Source organism: Acartia tonsa, chromosome 5 (assembly GCF_053477335.1).
Source record: "Acartia tonsa isolate MP-2025a chromosome 5, ASM5347733v1, whole genome shotgun sequence".
Lineage (NCBI taxonomy): Eukaryota > Metazoa > Arthropoda > Copepoda > Calanoida > Acartiidae > Acartia > Acartia tonsa.
The window spans coordinates 40,394,186-40,417,083 of record NC_137264.1 but is presented as its reverse complement, the minus strand read 5'-3'; the positions used below and the strand labels follow the sequence as shown (position 1 = coordinate 40,417,083).

The window sequence follows — 22,898 nt, the reverse complement described above, 5'->3', positions numbered from 1 at the left end:
AGGAGGAAGAACTAAAGATGGCGGCGAAATTGTGGGCGCCAGCGTGTTCTATTCTTCTCCGCCAGAATCTGAGACGCGGCAAAGCGCAGCGGCGGAAGAGGAGGAAGACGAGATTTCTAAATTAGATGCAGAGCTTAAGGTAAGCAATCAATCAATCCAAATGTTTTATATTATTTTCCTTACAGTAACTTACTGATTTAATATTTTTGAAAACGATTTAAAAAACAAATGATATCTGTTCATTAATTTCTTATGCCTAGATTATAAATATTTTCATAGTCATTTATCGCATCGTATTATATACAGCTTTCTACGGATATTAAAATGGCTGAGAACCGGTTATAATCAATCGGATATTAATCGGTTTGGAAGCCATACTGGAATTAAATATACTGGTACTTTAATAAAATATTTTAGGAGGGAGAAATAATATCCCAAGAGCAGCAGGAGCAAAGCTTATCCTCTCTAGTATGGATCTGTACATCAACACAAAGTGTCAGGTAATCATCCTATTTTATAAAGTAGTGCGGTATTTTGTCTGTAGCTTAAGATCTCACTAACCGATCAAGTTTTCTATTTTAGAGAATCTTCACATAGGTCCCGGATTGGTCTTAGGCAATCTTACTTGATTTAGGTCTTTGATTGGTTATAGGCTATATTTTTGCGCTTTTCTATCCGTTCAAATATAGCGCCCCTGGAGGTTATAAATAAGCTACCTATCTACACTCTAAAGAACTAATACCTTCTCTTAATTTATAAAAAAGATTTTAAAAAGACCAACCAAGGATTACTCCTGCTAATTTTCATAACAAAATTCGGGTTCTAAATCAATGTCATTCATGAACTGATTATGAGATGGTTGCATTACCCCTTCGTTTTATTTCATACAGCTTGAACTAAACAAAGCATTTGATTTTATTGCATAAAAACTCAAGTTTGGAAGAAAAAATGATAATTATTTCCAATTTATCTTTGAATCAAATTCAAAAGAAGTAAAAGCTTGGAAGTCCTTCTTTTTAAATAAAAACTAGGTATTTATTATTAATCCTTGTATATGTTTAGTAAAGTGACAGTAATAGATGCAAATAATCCCGCGGAGATACTGGAATCCTTTCATGTTTGTTCATCACATCTTCTTTGCATAGCAAGTGTTCCAGGTTAGTTTCAATTATCTTAGAAACTTCCAGGGATAAGGCAATGGATGATAAATTGGTGAAGATACAAAATTACTCTCTTTGAATAATGAAATTGTTGGTTGAATTGTTTGGAATCTATTTTTGAATGTCCCATCTCTTCTTTGTACAGTATAAACTTTATTTACCATTGGTTAGTTTAAAACATTTGGTGAATGATAATTAGGAGTTTAGATCTCAAAATAAAATTACCTATGTTGCTCATTATTATGGGGGGAAAGATTAATTTAAAGTCCTATCCCTATATACCTGAATATCCATGGTTGCTAATTGGCAGAGAGGTTGAGAAGTCCTTTAGATCTTACATGCTATTACTTTAATTGATGGTGCAGGTTAATATATTATAAAGAATAATAAGCATAGGTACCTAGTAGATGTTAAGTTAAGAACATTCTTGTGTTATGGGTTTCTGGTAGTGTCTATAATATTAATAATGCGTAGGTATATAATTAATTGAATATTGCTCCAGTTTTTCATGTACTCTAATAAAGGGATACAGCCAACTAAAATATAGATACCCCGACCCCCCCCCCCCCCCCCCTCATCAACACGTTTTACCCCATCCTCTTACCTCTTACTAGATGACCGAATTGACTATAAAAATGGGGTCCATATTGGACCTAAATTGACGAAACATTTTCCCCTGTCATTATATCCACGTAATCTATCTATATCCATTTCTATAATGTTGAAAAATATTTGATATTTCTCAATTGTATGGTGATAAACAAGCTTTGATTATTTTTAATTAGCTTTTTTAAGTACCTATGTCATTTGTCTAATACTAATATTTGATTATTTCAAAGACACTCTTCTATTACAAAAAGTTTCAAGAACAAAAAAAGCTTAAAGAATCATATTTAGTAATCCTAGAGTGTTCTTTTATGATAAAGCTTATTCTTCAGTTGTTTTATGTCTTATAAACATTATTTGGGTCGAAAAGGAGGAAAATTTTAGACAACGAAGAAGTATCAACAACACTTACCTATCAAACAACTTGTAAAGTAAATTAATATAAGTCTTTGTGACTGTGACGTTAACAACTTTGTCCTCTGTCCCCAGGTGCAAAGGAAGACGACTATAAAGTGGATCCTGAGCTAAATAAGATTATTGTGGACGAGTCACGTGACAAAGAGACATCACAGGAAGAGGGGAAAGTAGAAGTCGGGGGAGGTGCGGGAGAGGAAGAAGCAAAGACGACAATTGGATCAATCAGGTATTCAAAAGTGTTAAAATGGCAAATGAAAGTAACAATTTCTCTAAATAAAACTAGCGTATACGCCTCTATAGAAGCGTCTAGGATCACTTGAGGTAGGGAGAGGTGGGAGAAATCGACCCCTTCTCTTTTCAATTTAAGTTTTAAGAAGAAAACAAAATGGGGGGGGGTGAAATTTTTTAATAGGGAGGGTGTAAATACCCTCCTCCAAAATATTTTAAAACCTTCTTTGAAAGAAGATTTACTGTAAATAAGAACCATATCGGTTCAGCGGTCAGCGAGATCCTTTGCTTCGTACAAAAAAAGCTTACTACTTACAGCTTACAGGATATACCTAGGCTATGTAATGTAATCATAAACCTCTGCTAAAACTTTGAATTTATGTTAGCTTATGGCTTAAATTATCCATCTTTTATACAAAATCTAAATTTTTTAATAATTCACATCTTTTGATGGTTATTTGAAAATTATTTCCATTATGGCTTCGAAACCGATTAATTTCCGTCGTATTAGAACCGGTTCTCAGCCATACTGAAAATTCAAATGTATCATCATATTACAGACAATTTTCTTCGAATATTGAATTAAAAATCATAAAATTGATACCTGTTCGGTTGACCCGGGCCTTTGGCCCCTCGGGCCAACAAAACAGGTTTTGATTTTATGATTTTTAATTCTAAAATACGCGGAAAGCTATCTATAATACGATGCCATAAATAATTGTTATAAATATATTATTTGATCCTATTATTAGTTTTGTGAGCTGCGGGGCAGGGGACCAAACTGTTGAACAACATCCGCTGGATGACAAACAAGAACAAGGTATTAATAAAGAATTGATTAATTAATTTCTTCTTATTTTGATATTTTAATGTGGTAGTTCCATAATGACCCATTTATTTAATCATGTACCCTGTTATTCAAAAATAAAACAGATATATTGGTCAAGGAAATACCACCTTAATATTTATATTAAAAATTATATTCTAAATTTTACTTTAAAAGATGAAACATTTTAATTACTTTTTTAGCTGGCATTGAAATAGGTAATTATGTCCATTTTTTACTAGCTTTTGAAACTTCTTTTGACAAATAAACATTTTGAAGAGAAAACACTTTTGAAATTATTTAGAAAGAAGTTTCAAAAGTAGCTATTTTGGGTAGTATATGTTATGGGAATACGTATTTTGAAATTATTTTTATTCTATTGTTTTGTCACTTATTTTTATCTTTGCATGGTTAGGTTAAACATATGATTTTTTATTATTTCTAGTTGAACATTTTTATTTCAGTTATATGTCTTGTTAAAATATTTACATATTAAATAATAGGTACACAGAGAGGAGACATTGGACTATAAATAATACTTTTCCTTAAAGTTTATAAAAATATTTCCGTATTCGTTGGCTTTTAAACTTTTGTCAAAGGGATGGTTGCTTGAAGTGCATTTAACAAGTTTGATTACAAGTATAAGTTACAAGAATGCCATCTAACATTTATAATTTTGTATTACAATAAATAACAATGAATTTGGCAGCACCAAAATAGTTATCATGCTGTTTTTGTAAAAACAGGACAGCTATTTATGTTGCATATATCCAATAAATATGATTTTCATGTCTTGATATTTTTAAAACTATTTGGTAGAAAATTTAAAATCTTTCAAATATTTGTTCTGTAGATGTAGTTTAAACTATTGAACTAAAAAAAATATGCAGTTCACTAAATTCAAGTTCAAATGCACTTCTTGCAACTACACATTTGGTCGGTTTAATCAATTCCTATTCAATAATTTTAATCTGCAAAAGGGGAAACTTTGTTTATGATCATTGGGGTTTAACATCAATTTATTGTCCATTGTCCCATCTCTTAAGATCCCTGGAGAATACCAATAAGAATTCAAAAATTACTGAATTCTCATCATTTATCTCTGTATATTTATTGAATATCTGTAGACATAAAGTTATTCAGACGGTGAAATTCAAATTATTCGTTTGTTAATCAAAATTATATTTTACCATATATTTTGTAACTAAAGTTTTTGTCGTCTGAATCAACTGTTTTCTACAAAGTTTAGCATCCCTTTTTATTATTTTTTAGAAGTAAAGCCTCGGCTTACACGTGAAACCGCTCAAGACGTTGGTAGGTTTTTTTTATTTTTTTTCGTAGATTTTTTTGTTTGCATTTTGAAATGTTTCGTTTTAGTTTGAATTTATTTTAGCATTAGTTAATTTTGTAGTTTTAAATTAATCTTAAATGTTATTTCATAATATTTTGTATTTAAAATCTTTAAGTTTTGAATCCTATATTTTCTAAAATCTAATTATGACATAAAACATTTTAACTTTTAACTTTTGCCTCTAACTTTAAAGTTTATGCGAAAATTAAAGTTCTTATGATGAAGCAGATGATTTTATAGCAACAAAAGTTTTAATTTTAGTTAACGGCTTGGCTCAAAATATTCTTAAATATTTAGAACTATTGGTCTAGCTGTTTACCAGAGTCCACTAAACTCTAAGAGAGAATAATTTTAATGTTTGGCTGTTTAAAAACCTTGCAATTTTGTTGCAACACCACTAAAATTGCATATTCAAGTCTTGACTGAAAAAAAAAAATATTTACAGATTGTGCAAACATTTACAAACCAAAATTTTCCGGGCTTTTTATGTTGCATCTTTGTTTGTGCTTTTCAGGAAATTGTGGATAGTTAAAATATGAAATAAAACTCCCATAAAGGAAACTTTAAAGAGTTTTTAAGTAATTTATATTTGCAATTGAATTTTTAGTACTTTTATGGCTTATTGTTTGTTTAATTTCAAATAAGTTGAGATACTCTAATATCTGGTCATTTATTACCATGATATTAAAATTATTCCCTAATTTTCTTTTTTCTTTGTATCAATTTATCCATGAAACTTTCTGTTTATATTTGTTTTCATTTTAACAGAATTGGATTTGAATAATTTTCTAAATTCACTATGCGAGCATGTTATTTTTAAAAAGTTATTCAAATTTCATGTTAATTTTAATGTTTGACTGAGAGTATGGACTTGATATTCCTTTTTGTATTAAAGTACTAGTGGCTTCGCCCCTGGGCTTAGGCACACTCTAAGAATTACCTCCTCCACTGTTGCGCTACTTATGGACATAACTTTCCCTGTTTTGCTATCTACATTCAGGGATCTAAAGGGATAAGACAATAGCCGATAATTTGATATACATCCCAAATGATACATCAAATTACTCCTTCTGTAGTTTAAAATTAGTGATTGAAACGTTTGAACACTCAACTTAATGAATCGACCTATCAAAATTTACTAGACCCCGAATAAGAAATCGATATTACAAAACTTTGGGGACTAGTGAAATAAACAGCCAATTGTCCCCTCTCTTTCGGATCTACATTACTCTACATTTAGTTTGGAAATTCTCTATATTATTACTAGTTTTTATCTCGTATTTGTTGGACAGGCTTTGTTTGACAAATAGTGCAAGTTATAAACTGAAGAGAATTCCGATACTTTCCATTTACACTACATTATCTCTGTAATGGAACCATACATAGGTTACATGAATTGGATTACAGACGATAAAAAAATATACCCCCCCCCCCCCCCCATTCTTAATTGTTAAATTCTGAGTTCAAGATGTTTATAGAGAAAGTTTTAATATTCAGCTTCGCTTCTCAAGCCTAACCTAATATTTTAAAACTACCAAGTCTATTTCTATATTACAGCCTATAAAAAATACCTATTTTGCCCCTGGACAAAATCTGTCCCCCTTTTAAAGGTCATAAAACTCCTATTGTTTTAATACTGTAATGATTTTGTGTCTTTCTCATTATTCATTATTGAATTGCAGATACCTGACATGTTTAAAATATTCGCTTTTTGAGTATTTATATTGGACAATGTACTTTAAAAGTACATATTATACTCACGCTGTTTTTCAATGAAATTAAGATTTTTTCAGCAATATTTAAAATTTTATTTTTATGCCCATATTTTGAACACCTTAAAAACTAGCGGTTACGCTTGAGGAGGAGGGAGAGTTGAATTCTAGAACACCCACCCCCCCCCCCCCTGCTTATAATTTTAGTTTTAAAAAAATATTTTTTTTTTTTGGGGGGGGGGGGCGATTTTTTTGTGAGGGTAGTAGTACCCTCCCCAAAAATAGTTATAATCCTTCCCAGGACCTGTTACTATATTATAAGGGTTAAAAAAATTTAAACTAGATATCTTGATGATACTGAAGGACTGCGTGTTTAACTCCTGTGATAGTAAAAAGCTGTCTCTTCTGTGAAAGCTTATCTATCATTCTGTGTTTTATCCCTTTCTAAAGATTAAATAAAGTGTGTAGTACTCTGTCAAGAAGTGTTCTCATTATCATAAAACTTGATCAAACCTATTTTTTAGTAGCGCAGCTTCTTTATAATAAGAGTGTGTCTGTCAGTATGTCAGTACTTTCTAAACTCCATATTTTCTGTATGTTTCTATATGCATTAGTTTGGTTTTTCTTAATTTTGCTATTTTACTAACTTCCTATTTTTTCTTCCAAGCTATTGTTTACTTGCAATGCTGCGCTACTTATGGATATAATAGTTCATTTTCTAACATAAATAAAAGAATTTTAAGGAACAAAATGAAAGTTATGTCCAATTTTAGTTAAGCCTAAGCTTATTTGATTTCCCATATTTAGCAATAATAGATTGTTGTATGTTATATTTAGATCAACACAGATTGGTCACTAAAAGATCCTCTCTAAATGAATACCCCTGATTAAGAAAATGATTCTTCTATCTTGTTTAGTTTGATATATAATAAAGTTTTAATACTTTTCTACATACCGTTGAACTTAGATATACTAAGAATTGTAGATTTTTTACGCTGATGAAATAAATATTCTGTACTTAAGAAACAAGAGCAAATAGCATGCATTTGTATAATTGACTTTGTTTAAAATTCTGCTTACTAATAGAAACTAACAAACCCAATTAGGAAAAACAAATATAACCCCAAGATTACTAATTAGTGATGTACGGGGTGCTCAATTCAAGCTGTCATATTTTTAATACTGAAAAAAAGAAGAGTTATAGTCAGGGACGTCCAAGGGGGTTAAAGGGGTGATTAACCCCCAAATTGGAGTTACCCCTAAAATATAAAATTTTTAACCCATCCCCAAATGAATTTAATTTTGATTTTTACCACCCCCCAAAAAAAAGCTTGGACGTCCTTGGTTATATTTAATTTTATTAACTCTTTAATATTTGGGGACTAAATTAGTTGGAGAAATTATGGACAGCTTGAATTAAGCACCCTGTAATGTATTATTTTGCATGAATGTTTGTTTTTGTTTGGCATCGTTTTTTTGTGTTTGTCAGGCGGTCAAAAGCCCGGACTGGACCGGAGGCCTAATGTATATAAACTGGAGGAGGGATCGCTGGTTCAAACGGTCGGTGGCGCCAACGTCATCCATCCTGCGCCCCTAGACACCCTACCCTTTATTTCTGTTAACACCCTAAATATTTCCAAAGATTTTGACAGTAAGTATTTTTTTTTAATTATTATGTTATGTTTTCCCTTATTTGTAAGTTGGACATCATTTCCCTTCCACCCTTTCTCGTGGCTTCAAATGTTTTTTTTTTTTTTTTTTTGGGGGGGGGGCTTAGGTCAGTGAACCAATTAATACTTCTAGGTTTAAACTGAATAAATTTTTTTTCATAAAACTTTGGGGGGGGGGGGGGGTAATTGATGTTCAACTTGTAAAATATGGGAGAAAATATTGTATTTTTATTAGATTATATTTAGAATATATATTTTTGTGTGCATGTTTTATTGAAATACTAACAATTTTAGGTAATTTACCCCCAAAAATTACTATTAACTTGTTAAAGGGGTTTGTCGGTGCGTTGGACCCCCTGCAAAATTATCTCTTTTCATTGATTTTTTTTACATATAAAATAGTGAAATATAAGAGGTATAAAACATAGCTTTATAGCTTCACAATTTGTAATTGACACCAACTTTTAAACACATTATCTTGCTGTACTACTTGTACACATTCAGGTCCTTGTTTTTTTAGCTTAATTTAATCCCTAAACAGACGGAAAAAGTACATAAATAGTTCTTTACATAAATGTACATACAATCAGGGATCTCAAGAAATAAGACAATGGTCGATAAATATTTTTAAATCCCCAATGATAGTTAATAAAATTACCCTTTCTGTAGATACAATTTATTGGTTTGAAAGTCTGAACGTTTCTAGTTTGAACCAACTAATCAAAATTTAGAGAAAGTACATAAAAACAAAAATGAAAGAAAATGTTCATAATTATAGTCAAAAGTCCCCTCCTACTCTGACAAACAATAGTGTAGAAATAAGTTGTAACAAATCCCAAGTGTGTTAAAAATAAATTGTATTGCTTGAACTCTGTGGGCAGAGGAATGATAAAGTTTGCTAGAAATATTCATTTTGACTTTTATGTAAAAATGGTTGAGATGACAATTTTAAGTCACTTATATGCAGTCGTCGTATATGAGTGTATTATAAAGATTATATAAAGACTCGGGGAAAAACATCTGTTGGTAGTAAATTATATACATAATCCTAAGGTTTGTGGGATCTTTTGTTATAGACGAGTGGTAGGACAGACCATGTCCTACATTAAACATTAAAATTAAGCTTTTCTGTCGTAGTCATCTTTCAATCTAATATTGAATATTTTACCCATTTGCTTGTTATTTAATTTCTGTTGTAAGCGGGCAAACTGCCAGGCTGAAGGGGCAAGAGGCAGGTTGCGGATTAGAAATAAAGTCTGACTAAGTTTCGACTAATTGCCTTTCTGCAGAATAAATGAAAACAGCCAAGTGTGAGCAACAAATATTCAAATTTCCTAATACAAATTATCATTTTTTGAAGCTTGCTTTAGAAAAGATGTCTTCTTTCAAACTTTCTTTTCGACTTTAAAGCATGTTAAAAATCGTTATATGACTCAAGCCTTCTAAGATCCAACATTGTCATGGGCCATTGATTAGTATCTACACTAAACCCGTGAGCCAACTTAACTTAACCTAACCTGTCTAATAATGTAATGGTTAGTAGTTGCAATATTTATCATTTCATCTGCTAATGATTAAATATTAATGTATGATAGACTTAGACATAGTTGCATTAAAACTTATAGAGTCAAATCCTATTGCTAAATCTTAAAAAAATGTGTCTTAGTTGTAATGTTGAGGAAAAAGAAACAAATCACACTTGCTATTTGTTTGTTTTGATGCAGATGTTTAGAATCACAGGACTTATGTAACTTTAGTAGAAGCAAAATACATCCAATTTTCTCTTAAACCAGCCTTTTCTTTTTCAATTTGACACACAAGTCTTTGTTCAATATTTTTCTTTTGCACGATTTATTCTTTTTATAAATGAAGAAAATTGTGTTTTAAAGTGCATTTCCAGAAAAGGTTATAATAGGGATAATAATCCAATTAACTGATATAATTGCCCTTTGTTATCAACCCAAAGTAAAAGTAACTATAGTTTAGTAACTATAGTTTAGTAACTATAGTCTCGAGTAGCTGAATGCCTTTGATTCTTAAAAAGATAAAATAAAATTAGGGATAATTCTTACCCTTGAGCAAAATAGCCTAAATCCATTATGATATGTTTGTTAAATCATTAAAATCTAAAATTGATTGGTTTCAAATATCTTACTTGCAATTAGGAAAGAAAAAATGCTTAATTTTTATTGGAACTATGATTAATAGGGATGGCAATCCGTCAAATTTTTTGACCGGATATGGATTCTTACAAGAATCCGTCCAAAAAAAGGCGGATTCTCTCGGATTCGGAAACCGGATTCTAGCAATATTTTAAGGCTTTTTTTAAAATTTAAGTGCTACATATGTCCTAAAAATTAATGTTCTTGGTGTTTTCTATAATTCACTTCCGAGAATCGAACTTGATTTTAAAAGATGATAAGATATATAATGATGATAATCTTTGCCTTCACAAAGCGGGAGTTGAAAGAAAAAACTCAAGACGCTAATTTTAGCCTACCAATTTAAAATCCGAATCCGCTATTAAAAAACGGATTCCGGATTCGGATTCCAAAATTGGCAAATTGGGCGAATTCCGAATTCGGATACGGATTGCCAACCTTATTAGGAACTATAATTAATTTCTTTTTAATTGAAAGAGACGGTGTAAAGCAATTAAGAGAAAAAGTGTGTAGTCAGTAAATTAAAGAACAGAAACCAGAGAAATTAATTAAGAAAGGAAATTAAATGGAAAATTAATAGAATTGGAATATATATAATTTATAAGATTCATATATTGCAGATAGAGAGGGAATAATGGTCTGTTTATTACACTTAAGTTTTAAAATAACGTTTTCTTATTCGTTGGCTTAACAACTTCGGGAACTTGTGATTGGTTGATTCATTAAGTTGAGTGTTCAAACGTTTCAACCACTAATTTTAATCTACAGAAGGGGCAATTTTGTATATAATCATTGGGGATGTAAATCAATTTATCGACCATTGTCTTATCCCTTTAGATCTCTACCTATAATGTGTCTGCTTTTTAATAAGATATAATTATAATTTAGTTAAAAGGTAAGAAATGAAAAAGAAAAGTTATATCTACCACTCTAAAAAGCAGTGTTTAACCTAGTTACCAAATAGAGTTTACTTTTCTTAAATCTTAGTAAACCAAATTTATAATATTTTCCCCCATTAAATAATATTTGTTACTTTTTATGACAGGTGTCCTAAAAGCAGCTGCTAACATTATTCTATTTTCAGGAGCCGAGGAGCTGCCAGCCGTGTCAAGCAGCAGTTCTAGCAGCTCTGACAGCCAACAGAAACCAAGAGTATCCAAAGATCACTCTGTCAAGATCAGAGATGGAATTTCAGAAATATCAAAGGTAGGAATATAAACATAGTTGTACTGAAGTAACTAGAAGGGAGCTTAAAGCTTCTGGAAGCCTAAGTCTTCCATTAATAAAACTACTTTAGTTAGGTGAAGTTTTAAAGACCGAACAGTAGAAAGGGAATTTTTAAGTTGTGTGTGTAGCGATTGATTCTTAGATTTAAGATAAGTAGTCACTAAGTAGGACGAGACACTTATGTATAGCCACCAGGGCTATCAAGTTTCATGTTCAAGTACATTTATATGGCGTGACCTCATGGGAGCTGATCTTTATTATACCACCCTTGCCGAGTATGGCAGGTGTTCCAAAGTATATTAAGTTTATTTGTTGATTTTGTTTGCCAATTTAAGTATAAAGGATGACCGTTTCTTTAACATTGTCCTTTATGTAATCAAAAGATTAAACAGTTCAAATGTTAAGACTTTATTGTGAAGAAAGAAAAAAATTCTAAAATTACACTAACATTTTTAAGATTAAATGTTATTTTTACTCTCGCGTACTAAATATCTCTTTTTCATTTCTATTTTATCATTTTTACAGAGTAAAAAAGAATATTTATTTATCGCAATGTATTATAGACATCTTTCCGCGGATATTAAAATGAAAAATTATATCATTAAAACCTGTCTTGTTAGGCCCGAGGGGCCAAAGGCTCCGACAAACAAAACTGTTATTAATTTTATGTTTTCTACTTTAATATTCGCGGAAAAATTGTCTTTAATACGATGCTTTACATGGTTTCACTAAGTGATATACCATTAGAAAACGGGCCCTATGGACAGGGTAGGACTTAAAACTAACTTACCCGCGACTGTAGCATAACACCTAGCTCATACGGTTAAATAGATAGAGTTAGGGAAATGCATTGACCGCCGCAACTCATTACAACCCGAAGTTGGGATTTTCAGTCAATCAAAGGGCTGGTTGTGTAAAAAGGCGTTTTATAGTATGATCATGAACATCATAAAGCAGGATTTGGTTAGGCTAAATCTTTAACTTACAAATTAGGCCAAGATTCTGTATTTGAATGTTATCAAATACCCATACTGCATCGGTCCGTGTAGATTTATTATCTACTTTTAACATATTTTTTAGAATGTAGATGCATTTAAGATGGTTAGACGTAAAGGGTTTATTTTTACCACTCATATGTTGTTAGTAGGTATCAAACATTTTCACGCGTAATTAGATCCATAATTGGAATAAAGAATTTTAGCGTTTATCTTGTTCAAAGACTATCCATAAGATTAAGCAGGGATTAACCTAAAACGACAGGAGAATTTTCTTTATAATTACATAGAATTACAAATGAATAATTCCTCATTTTCCCATAAATATTCTCTTAAGATAAAGTGGGATTAGAGAATAATTTTAACAAGGATAGGAGCAGGTGTTAAGTGATTTTAGGTAATTTGTTTACATTATGAAATGACTTATTAACTTGTAGCTGATTGATAAAACGATCCTCCCCATCCACCCTTATACCCAATCCCCTGCCCTATTACTGGATGAACTAACTGACCAATAAGTGATGTCCATGTTGCAACCTAAATTGACAATATTCCCCATGCATAAACACGTATATTCTATATCCATTATATTATGTTAATGTGCAAATTTGCAAAACATAGGTATGAGTTTTTTTTAATTGAACAAAATTATTGCTTAATTCAATCGACGTTCCCTTAACATGAATTATTCATTAATATGTTATTTTCTCCATTGGGTAGTTTTAAACTAGAAAAAATATTAATGAATTATTAATTACAAATTATGCATTAAAAACCTTTAAAACATTAATCGATTGTGAACAAATTATTTAGTAATTGTGTCAATAAAATAACTATAAATACAGTTTTTAACAACTTAAAACAAATTGTTTCTTACTTAGGTGTAATATATAAGAATTGCAAATATCTAAATGTCTGTCCCCAGTTCTCTGATTTTCAGACTCTAGTAAATTACATACATTAATCAAGAGAGAGATAGAGTGGGGTATTATCTTTAGTAGATAACTAACTTAGAATTATCTTCTATAACAGTTAAGTAACAGTTAGGAGGTTGGAAAACTTAATTAATTTTACCTGAAAGGGTTAAAAAAAAGAAACTTATCCATAGGATTTTAGGATGTTCTCAATTTATGGTCGAGTTTAGAAACCTGACCCTAAAAAATATTAATTTTCCTATACTTAAATTCAAAATTTAACTATTTTCCCCCAGAGAGAGGGGGGACAATGGACTGTTTACTACACTAGTCCCCAAAGTCTTAAAATAATAACGTTTTTTATTCCTTGGCTGAACAACTTTGGGGACTTTGGTGAATTTTGATTGGTTGGTTAATTGAGTTGAGGGTTCAAACGTTTCAACCATTAATTGTAATATTTAGAAGGAGTTAATTTGTTTATTATCATCGAAGGTTATAGATCAATTTATCACTGTCTTATTCCTTTAGATCCCCGATTATCCTTCCTTTTAAAATACCTGGCATTGATAATAAAAGTAGTTATTTATCGCATCGTATTGTAGACAGCTTTGCTGTAACTAGAGATTTTAAGCAACAACAAAAATGCACATCCAGATAATTTATGCATACATATAAGGTCTATTAAATATCCCAACTGACTAAGGAGTAATGTATAAAAATATCTTACTACAATGTGTGCAGGAAAAAAGAGATAAAGGGACGAAAAGATATATCATTGAGTAGCTATGCTTTTAAATATAATCGTCCATAAGACATACTATGTTTCGCTTCATATAACATATTCATCTATAAAGTTGTTATGCCTAATCTTCTTGATTCAATTTATTCCAAATTTTAAAACAGCTTATGATCTTTACACTTTCTAGATTATACTTAAGTGTTACAGGAATCTTAATACAAGATTGAAATTCGAGAGCGTAAATAAAATTTAAGAATTATAGCTCAAAAATAAGTTTAGATAAAAGCCTCATTTTAAAAAAATAACAAACTATCCCCTATACCCTGATAAGAATACAATTATGCGGATAGAAATATTGAACATTGTCTGACCATTATTCATACACTCAACTCACCAAGGGCACGAATAAATATGCGGGAAATAAGGAATGGTGTTAAACAATCTTGCTTCTGTTTTGTAATATTTGATCATTATTTATGTACATGTTTGAGTTTGTTTCTTTTAAAAGCTTCTTATTGAATGTTATTCTATTTTATAAGAATAAGTTGTCGTATACTCTAATTGTATGATTTTCAGAAACTATAAACCAATCATATATAAACATAAACATTATATTATTATAAGATTGTACATTTTTATATTCATAGAAAATTTTATATACCTAATACGAAGTTATACATAATTTTTCAGTATGGCTGAGAACTAATCCATCGAATATCAATCTATATTAAAGTCAAAATGGAAATTTTTTTACCATCATTAAAATTGCCATTCTTGCAATCTAGGGTTTCTAATTGTTTTTAAGAATATTACTCTTTTTCTAATTTATTCTATACTTTCATGTCGTTATATCATTATGTTGATACTAAATATAAACTGTATGAAAGAAATATGTAGGGTTAAACACCCAATTTTCACTGAAAGGGGTAATTTTTTGCGTATTTTCTGTAAAGTTGTGTTTTACTGTTTAGTCAAATGCGCTTATTAAGTCAAACTGTTCTTAATTATGTTGTATATATATATATGAAATGGTCATAATTAAGAACAGTGTGACTTAATAAGCGCATTTTACTAAAATAAAACGTTACGAAAAATTCGCGAAAAACTACCCCATTTTTTATATTTTTTACCTGAAACAAATAAGAATCTTAATGAACATCATTATGAAGAATGTGTTTAGTTTAAGAAAGTTACAAAAAAAAATCAAAACCATCCCCTGATGGTTATACCAGCGGCATAGACCCCAGGTATAAGGTATAGCCAACAAGCGAAATAAATCTAAAATAATATTTTTCTGGCGGAACTGTGTTGTCCTTAAACGCTAGCTGAAAATCACGTATAGGTATCGTGATTTTTTTCCCGAATTAATTTCGTTGTTGGTATAAGCTGCCTAGACCCTTGCACAGGAGCTTTTATTCAGATGAAAGGGGGTAGAAAACAGCCTACAACCACCCGAAGAACCCATTCACAGCACATTCCCATTCAAAAACTATACAGGGTGAGTCAGAAAAAACTGAGTTTTCTGATTTTCTGATACAATCAGTAGGAATATGGAATAAAACAATTATAGGTTCTTGTTCTCTATAGAAATATGCATTAAACTTAGAAAAGGTGTTTTTGAATATCTCTGAAAACAATGGCGCTTTTAATAGCATAAAGATTTCAAAAAGTGTGTGTGATGACTTTTTCGGCTATTATTTTGTACTTTTAGGTAGATTTTTTTATAATTAAAAAAGTCTACCATTCTAAAAAGATAAACAAACATAATTTTTGATTATTAAAATTTGTATTCAACAGATTGTAAATATTTAACATCTTAAAAATACAATTTATTTAAATTAAATTATCACATTATAAATCAAACGTTTTGTTGTAATCTATTGTTAAGATTTAATACTCCATGACCGGAAAACCAGCTCATGCCGGAAATATTTCATCTTGTTACCTAAATTCCTACCCCCTCCCCCTGAATTTCCTCTATATTTGGTGCATGACTGGATTTAATCTCCAAAATCTCCGCCCCCTTTTGACAAATTATACTTTTGTGTCTAATCCATCATAATAACTTCATTTAAATAGGGTAGGGTTTCTAAAAGGCATTTTCATTTTAAAATTCAAACCTTGATAACTTTTTTATCTTAAGAGATTTTTTGTCAAATAAAAAGTTTTTTTTTTACTAAAAGCTACGTTATAATAGAAGATTCTTTTAAACCACATGCATCACAATCAAGAAATATGAAAAAATGACAAATTGCAGTATTCTAAAAATGCTTTTGTGAGGAGCCAAAAAGCATTTCACCTTTAAAACTCATTAAAGTACTTTTCTTAGACCTTTTTCTAAATAAATATTGAAATTTTAAGATTTTTTATACAAAATTGATGAGTTATTTTAATTTTTCTTGATCAACATTTTTCACACAAGGCATTTTTTGACACCATAGACCTATCATAGAGGCCGCATTTTTAGAGATAATGAAAAATACCTTTTACAAGTTTGATGTGCTTTTGTACAGAGAACAAGGATATATAATTATTTTTTCTGTATTCCTTTTGGTTGTTTCTGAAAATCGAAAAACTCAGTTTTTTCTGACTCACCCTGTATATTCAGATTAAATCCCTTATTACTGAATATAATAGATTTCATTAGTTTGTAATTTTGGAGGATAAAAAATCTGTTGGAGCATTCTGCACTAGCTAGCCTGACCATAAATTATAAAAAAAAATTGTTTCAGGACAATGAGTTTGCCTATTCCGAAGTGGAGAAGATGTCGAGTGTTCAGCCCACCATGTGGTTGGGGTCTCAATCAGGTTAGGTTTTTGGGACGATTCCACCAGTAATCAGCACATTGACTATTTTCACTGGTACCCAAAGTTTTTGACCACGCTTATATGTTGGCTCAAAAACTTTTGTTTCCTAATTATTATTGGCTAAACTTAACCAACAATGTTTTATCTACAAAAGCGGTAATTTCAGGAATCTAATTGGATAAGACAATGTCCGATAAAATGATGTACATCCCCAATGATAACACACAAAATTACCCCTTCTGTGAATTAAGATTAGTGGTTGAAACGTTTGAAAACTGAACTTGATAAACCAACCAATCATAATTCAGTAAGTCCCCCAAAGCATTAAGCACACGAACAAGAAAACTTTATTATAAAACTTTTAGGAACTAGTTTAATAAATAGCCCTTTGTCCCCTCTCTCTCTTAATTTAATTTATCAGCATATGCAAGGTACATTAATTTATCGTCCGTTGTCTTATTCTTAAAGATCCCTGCCAAGAATATACATTGATTTAGGAAGAGATTTTAAGGTATAAGACAACGTAAATTGTTTTACATTCACAATTATAAACAAAATTATCTCTTCATTAGATCAAAATTATTTGTGTAAAAATTTGGATATTTGCCAATTTGTACCACACAATCAATATTTAATAAAAGTTCCCACCATTTTTTAACCCAACGAATAACAGAACTTTGAAGACTGTAATAATTTACAGCCCAATGTCCTCTGCCTTCCTTTTATTCTGTATAGAAGCACGAAAAGATCAAACCATAGTTTAACTGTAGTAACGCTATATATAAAAGTGCATTGAGTTAAAAATTATATATTGATCTTAAATTGTTTGTTATATAATAGGGTAGTGCAGCATGATAATAATGATTATCAGGATAGGAGAGGCAATATTTATATTAAGCTTAATCTTATCAAGGCAATTAGTCCCTGAATTATAAAGGAAGAACTATAAAACATATAACAACATTCTATATTGCATAAATATCTCTGGGAGTCTGGATGGCTAAATAGGTTTCAAGCTATTTTTAGGTAAAGTAAAATAAAATAAAAATTAGGCCTATTTACTGAGTTAAGTTGGTACGCTTAAAGACCTAAAGATTTTGTATAGCGTGCTTATGGGGGTTTTGAGGACCTCATTTAAACACAACACTGTGAGAAACTGCCTTCCCTTTTCCCCCTTCAGTTAAGGGTTGACACCCCCTTTGGGATTCACTGTGCACGCCACTGATTAAATATTAACGATGTATATTTTATTTTCAGGTTCTATCTATGTTCATTCTGGTGTTTCTCAGTGGAAACGATGCATACATTCAATTAGGCTCAAGGACTCAGTTCTATCCATTGTGTAAGTTTGATTTCTTTTTTGGAAAGCTACTCTATATCCTACTTTGATCTACCTTATGATAAAGTTACAGGATGTCTCTTGAGTATCACCACATTCACCCTCTCAAAAGATATAGCCCCTAGAAAAATAATATCCCCACTTAATTGCCCCTAGATGCCTTTAGGAGCTTATCTTTTATAATTCAGTAACACATTGTTAAGGCCTACTTTATAATAAATTAGTAATTATGTCAATTTGCTTGTGTGTACTTGTATGTCAATAAAATTGTAATTACTCATATGCAATTAAAGATAGTAGTCTTTTTAGCAAAAAAAATATATTATTATAATAGGTATTATTTTGTTATAAAAAAGATAAAAAGATCGTTTACTTTTTATGAAATCCTACTTTTAGAACAAAACCTTGTTGTTCTTACATTATGAAATTTGAAGTTCAATAATAGTTTTCTCTATTCATCATTTATTACGCATTCTTAAATATTTAATAGTTATTTATCACTTCGTATTTTACCTAGACAATTTTCCGCGGATATTAAAATTAAATGTGTTAAGATGAGGATGACTTTAATGTAACAAAAATTATTGTTTTCTTATAAAACTTTTCTAGAAACATTTTTTATATTTCAAATTTATTAATAAATGGAGATTCATTGACTCCGATAAATGATCTAAATTTTAGATGAGAATTGAAAATTTTGATGATGTGTTAGGACATTTTCCAAAGTAGGGGGGAGACAATGGATTGTAAATTATACTGGTACCCAAAGTTTTATGAACATGAACACTCGTTGGCTTTAAATCTTTGGAAACTTATATTAAATCTTGATAAATTGGCTCCATCTAACACTTCTCAACTTCCAATCAATGATTTTGATTTACAGAAAGGGCAAGTTTGTTATTCATCATTAAGGATGTACATTACATTAATTTATCATCCATTGTCTTATTCCTTAAAATCCCTGGATTTTCTCTGAGAAAGACACTAGGACATAATGTATTATGATCATGCTAACACTCAACTTTGTTCTGTATATGAAGTTTCATTTACATACTCATTAAATTCAGAGAAATAAACAGTTATTTTGACATTTATATTAATTTAAATTAAGTTTGTATGTTATAAACCTTAAGGTACTAAAGGCAGAATTACACACAAAAAAGTTTGGGGGAACAAATTATTTATTTTCTATTACATTATTCCTGTTTATATGACGTTTTGATTAAATAAAATTATAAGTACAGAGTAAACTTTCCCCTTTGATAGACTGCTCAAGATGATAATTTTATATATTATTACCTGTCATTAACATTTAACAAAAGCAATTTAAATAAAATTGGATTATTATGAAAATCCTAGGGAGGGAGGGCACATTGGGTTGTTTATTACACTGGTCCCCAAAGTTTTATAATAGGGTTTTCTTATTCGTTAGATTGACAACATTGAATTTGATTGGTTGGTTCATAAAAATGAGTGTCCAAGTGTTTCAACCACTAATCGTAATTTCCAGAAGGGGTAATTTTGTATATCATCATGTATATCAATTTATCGGCCATTGTCTTATCCCTTCAAACCCTTCAAAAATATTTTTTTCATATTGATTATATCAATAGTCTTTTCAACTTTTTATTTTAACATTACTTTTCAATTTTCATCAGGAATAAATTTTTTTTTATTGTCAGGCATGTGAAAGGACGAGTGTTAGCAGCAATGGCCGACGGAACTGTAGCTATTTTCCATAGGGACAAAGAGGGACAATGGGACCTTAGGTGAGTGCTCTTTTATTACTATTGATCTTTCCTATTCAGTCTATATATTTTCAGTACTGCCATTTTCTGATTTTCTGTTCTTCTGACTATAAGCCATTGATTTAAAAGTTGCCAAGGCTTCAAGGAGGCTCACATTTTTGTATTATCAATTTTTCGTTCCCTGGGAATTTTGAGAGTGCGTATTTATAGTCTATATGGTCTAAACTTTACAGTTCCTGTAGATTTAGGAAGAGGCTGTTTTATGGGATAAGACGGACGTTATTAGTCGTAAATACATAACCTAATCATATAGTTGCCGCGCTTCTAGAAATATTGTAGAGATTTGCATAAGAAAAGAACTCTTTTGTCAATAAGAACCAATAAAATAAGAGTTTTGGCATTAGGATTAGTGTTCTACTAATAACGCAAGAAATTAGCATAACCAAATAGCGTTAGTTTTTGGTTATATAATGAAAATAACCAGTCTTTCAACTGTTCATTTTTTGGCAGCTTTATTTGCAAGTTGTGTTCTGAAAGTGAAATTAACCCTCTTGAAAAAAATGTTTATGTATTTTTGAAAAAAAGGCATCGCGTTTTCACTTCTTCCGCCAATTAAAAAAATCTCAATGCTTTCCTTTTATATTTATCATGCTAAACACCACCCATTATTTTCTTTTTTATCCTAAAACCTTGTCATAATAATGTGAGTCGTCTTTATTTTCGTGGGATGAAGCTGCTTGGGTCTAAGGACAAAGCCACTATTAATACATAAAGATGTAGAAAAGTATGTAATTACCTAGGTAACTCATTAAACTATTTCCTAAAATTTTTAAAGAGTGACAACTTTTTTGTAAAATACTATTTGTTGTTTTAAATGTCACCTGGAATGAATGCTGAATGAATGCTTGGACGAGCAGTTATTGTTTTATTTAGAAAACAAAAGCTTATGCTAACACAGCAAATCATGTATATTTAGTTTTATTACAAGAAAATGTGTCCAATATCAATAAGTAGGTTCTAAGTAATGGAAATATTTCAATTATACATTTAAAAAACTTTTAAAAAATATAATATTACAAGACTAGGTATATAGACTGACAAACATTTAATAAAAGCTAAAATATTTCCACTTTCAGATAAACCTATCCTATAATATAAAGTAATAAGCTTTTTTTGTCTGTAGCAAAGGATCTCGCTAACCGCTGTACCGATATGGTTCTTCTTTACAGTGAAGCCTCTTATAGGCTCTGAGAGGGTTTTAGGCTATTTAATTTTTTCAAATAAGTTTGGGTATGGTTTTAGGCTATTTTTGTGCCCTCGAATGTAGAGCCCCTAGATGCTAGGGGCGAAACCGCTAGTCTTTAAAAAATGAAGTTCAACTTTTATTTGTACTTGGCACTTGGGACTTATCTGTTCTTAATATTTAAAACATTTCATAACTCTACCCAATAAAATCACAAGTGTCAAGAGAAAATAAAAGGGAAGATTAAAGATGAAAAAGGTTTCTCTATTAAAGCAAATTTTAATGTAAAAATAAATACTTTTAAGGCGAAAAAATCATAAATGCCCCCTTCCCCTTTTTCCAAAAGAATAGTCTTTACCCTATTTGATTAGAACTGTAGTATTGACAATTAATGTTAGGTTACTGAGTATTTAATACCAATTTGAGAGTCTTAACCCTGGTAGATAAGAAATATTGGAATATAGAGTAATGACTAGTAATCACTGTCCAGTCACTCAGCAAAGTGTTTTTACATTACCACTTAAAATTAAAACTCAAGTAGCCAATTCATTTACTAAATTTGGTAGGTATAATTTTACAATTTACTAAATTAGAGTTTACTTGTGCTAAGATGTATTAATGCATTTTTACTAAAAAAACAGCTGTAGGCAAAATACTTATTTTAATTGCACTTTCAATTTTATTCATGAAGAAATTTTTTTTTTTGCAGAGTGTTATATTTCTTTTATAAGGGCGATTTTCTTGGGAGGATGACAGACACACAGAAAAACATCATGTTACTTTTTTATAAGGATTTGTAGTTCAATGGTAATTGTAATGTAATGTAATGGTAAATGTAATTTCGCGAGTATAAGTGGACAGCTAGGCTGTAGCTCACCTAAACCTCGCAGTAACTCTGGCGAGTAGTAACTCAATTATTGGAAATACTTGCAACATTCCTTAACTGAAAGTGGAGAACCAATACCCAACCTCCCCACCTGCCTCGAAATGGATGTTCAAAGATTAATACCTTTGTTGTTGTAGCTAAGCTTAAATAGCTACTCTAAAAGTTACAGGGTACCCTTGCAGGGTTATTTCACACAGGGTTAGGGCTCCCTTCAGGGTAACTTGGGTTTTTAGATTGTGTAGAGAAGGATATTTTTTCTGTTTTTTACTCAACCAAAACATTTTTTATAAAAACAAAATGAAGATTTAGTTGGTATAGTGAAACTTGTTTGTCTACTGACAGTAAGAGGGAACCAACCTTCATACACATTTCTTTCTGTGTAATGTATTATGTATCTTAGATTTACTTAATCCTAATACACAAAACTTATCTTGTACCTAACACATGCATTTTGGACTCTTGGACAATACTTGGATGAAAATAGGAAACTGAAAGCCATTAATAAAGCTACTATAAACTGACTAAGAGCATAAGATTTATAGACTGTCAATTATGAATACGTTCTCTCAATCGTTGGATTAAACCCTTTGGTTAATTTTATATTGATTGGTTGGTACAAACTAGCAGTGTCCAAACTTTTCCACCAATGAAACCTAAACGGAAGAATAAGTCGGGAAAGTAGTTGCACATCGGTAAGCTGCTAACCAATTTTTGGCGTTTTTCGGCTTATCGTGGATTATATGAACTATTAAACAAATTCAGCTAAAATAAATGATTTTTAAAACTTTGATAAATCCATTATTCTTAAATCATAAACAATTGTTTTGTTTTAAAGAAAACAAGGATGCAAATGTATGAAGTAACAAA

General features: G+C 30.6%; 1 protein-coding gene across 25 annotated transcripts in view; it reads left to right on the top strand.

Moving 5' to 3' along the window:
• syd (JNK-interacting protein syd) overlaps positions 1-22,898 on the top strand; it is a 143,177-nt gene that overhangs the window by 64,416 nt on the left and 55,863 nt on the right. For 20 of the 25 annotated variants that reach the window (XR_013879902.1, XR_013879901.1, XR_013879897.1 and 17 more), the window contains 11 exons: positions 3-139; positions 418-500; positions 1,063-1,157; positions 2,256-2,409; positions 3,164-3,231; positions 4,510-4,551; positions 7,790-7,951; positions 11,217-11,338; positions 16,740-16,815; positions 18,073-18,157; positions 19,837-19,923. Coding sequence is in view for 22 of the 25 variants with exons in the window: in XM_080161670.1 (XP_080017796.1) it covers positions 3-139; positions 418-500; positions 1,063-1,157; positions 2,256-2,409; positions 3,164-3,231; positions 4,510-4,551; positions 7,790-7,951; positions 11,217-11,338; positions 16,740-16,815; positions 18,073-18,157; positions 19,837-19,923 (1,111 nt within the window). In the remaining 3 variants the exon portion in view is untranslated. Of the gene's footprint in view, positions 1-2; positions 140-417; positions 501-1,062; positions 1,158-2,255; positions 2,410-3,163; positions 3,232-3,440; positions 3,456-4,509; positions 4,552-7,789; positions 7,952-11,216; positions 11,339-16,739; positions 16,816-18,072; positions 18,158-19,836; positions 19,924-22,898 lie in introns of all 25 variants that reach the window. The other 5 variants (XM_080161673.1, XM_080161663.1, XM_080161674.1 and 2 more) reach the window with 3 other exon arrangements.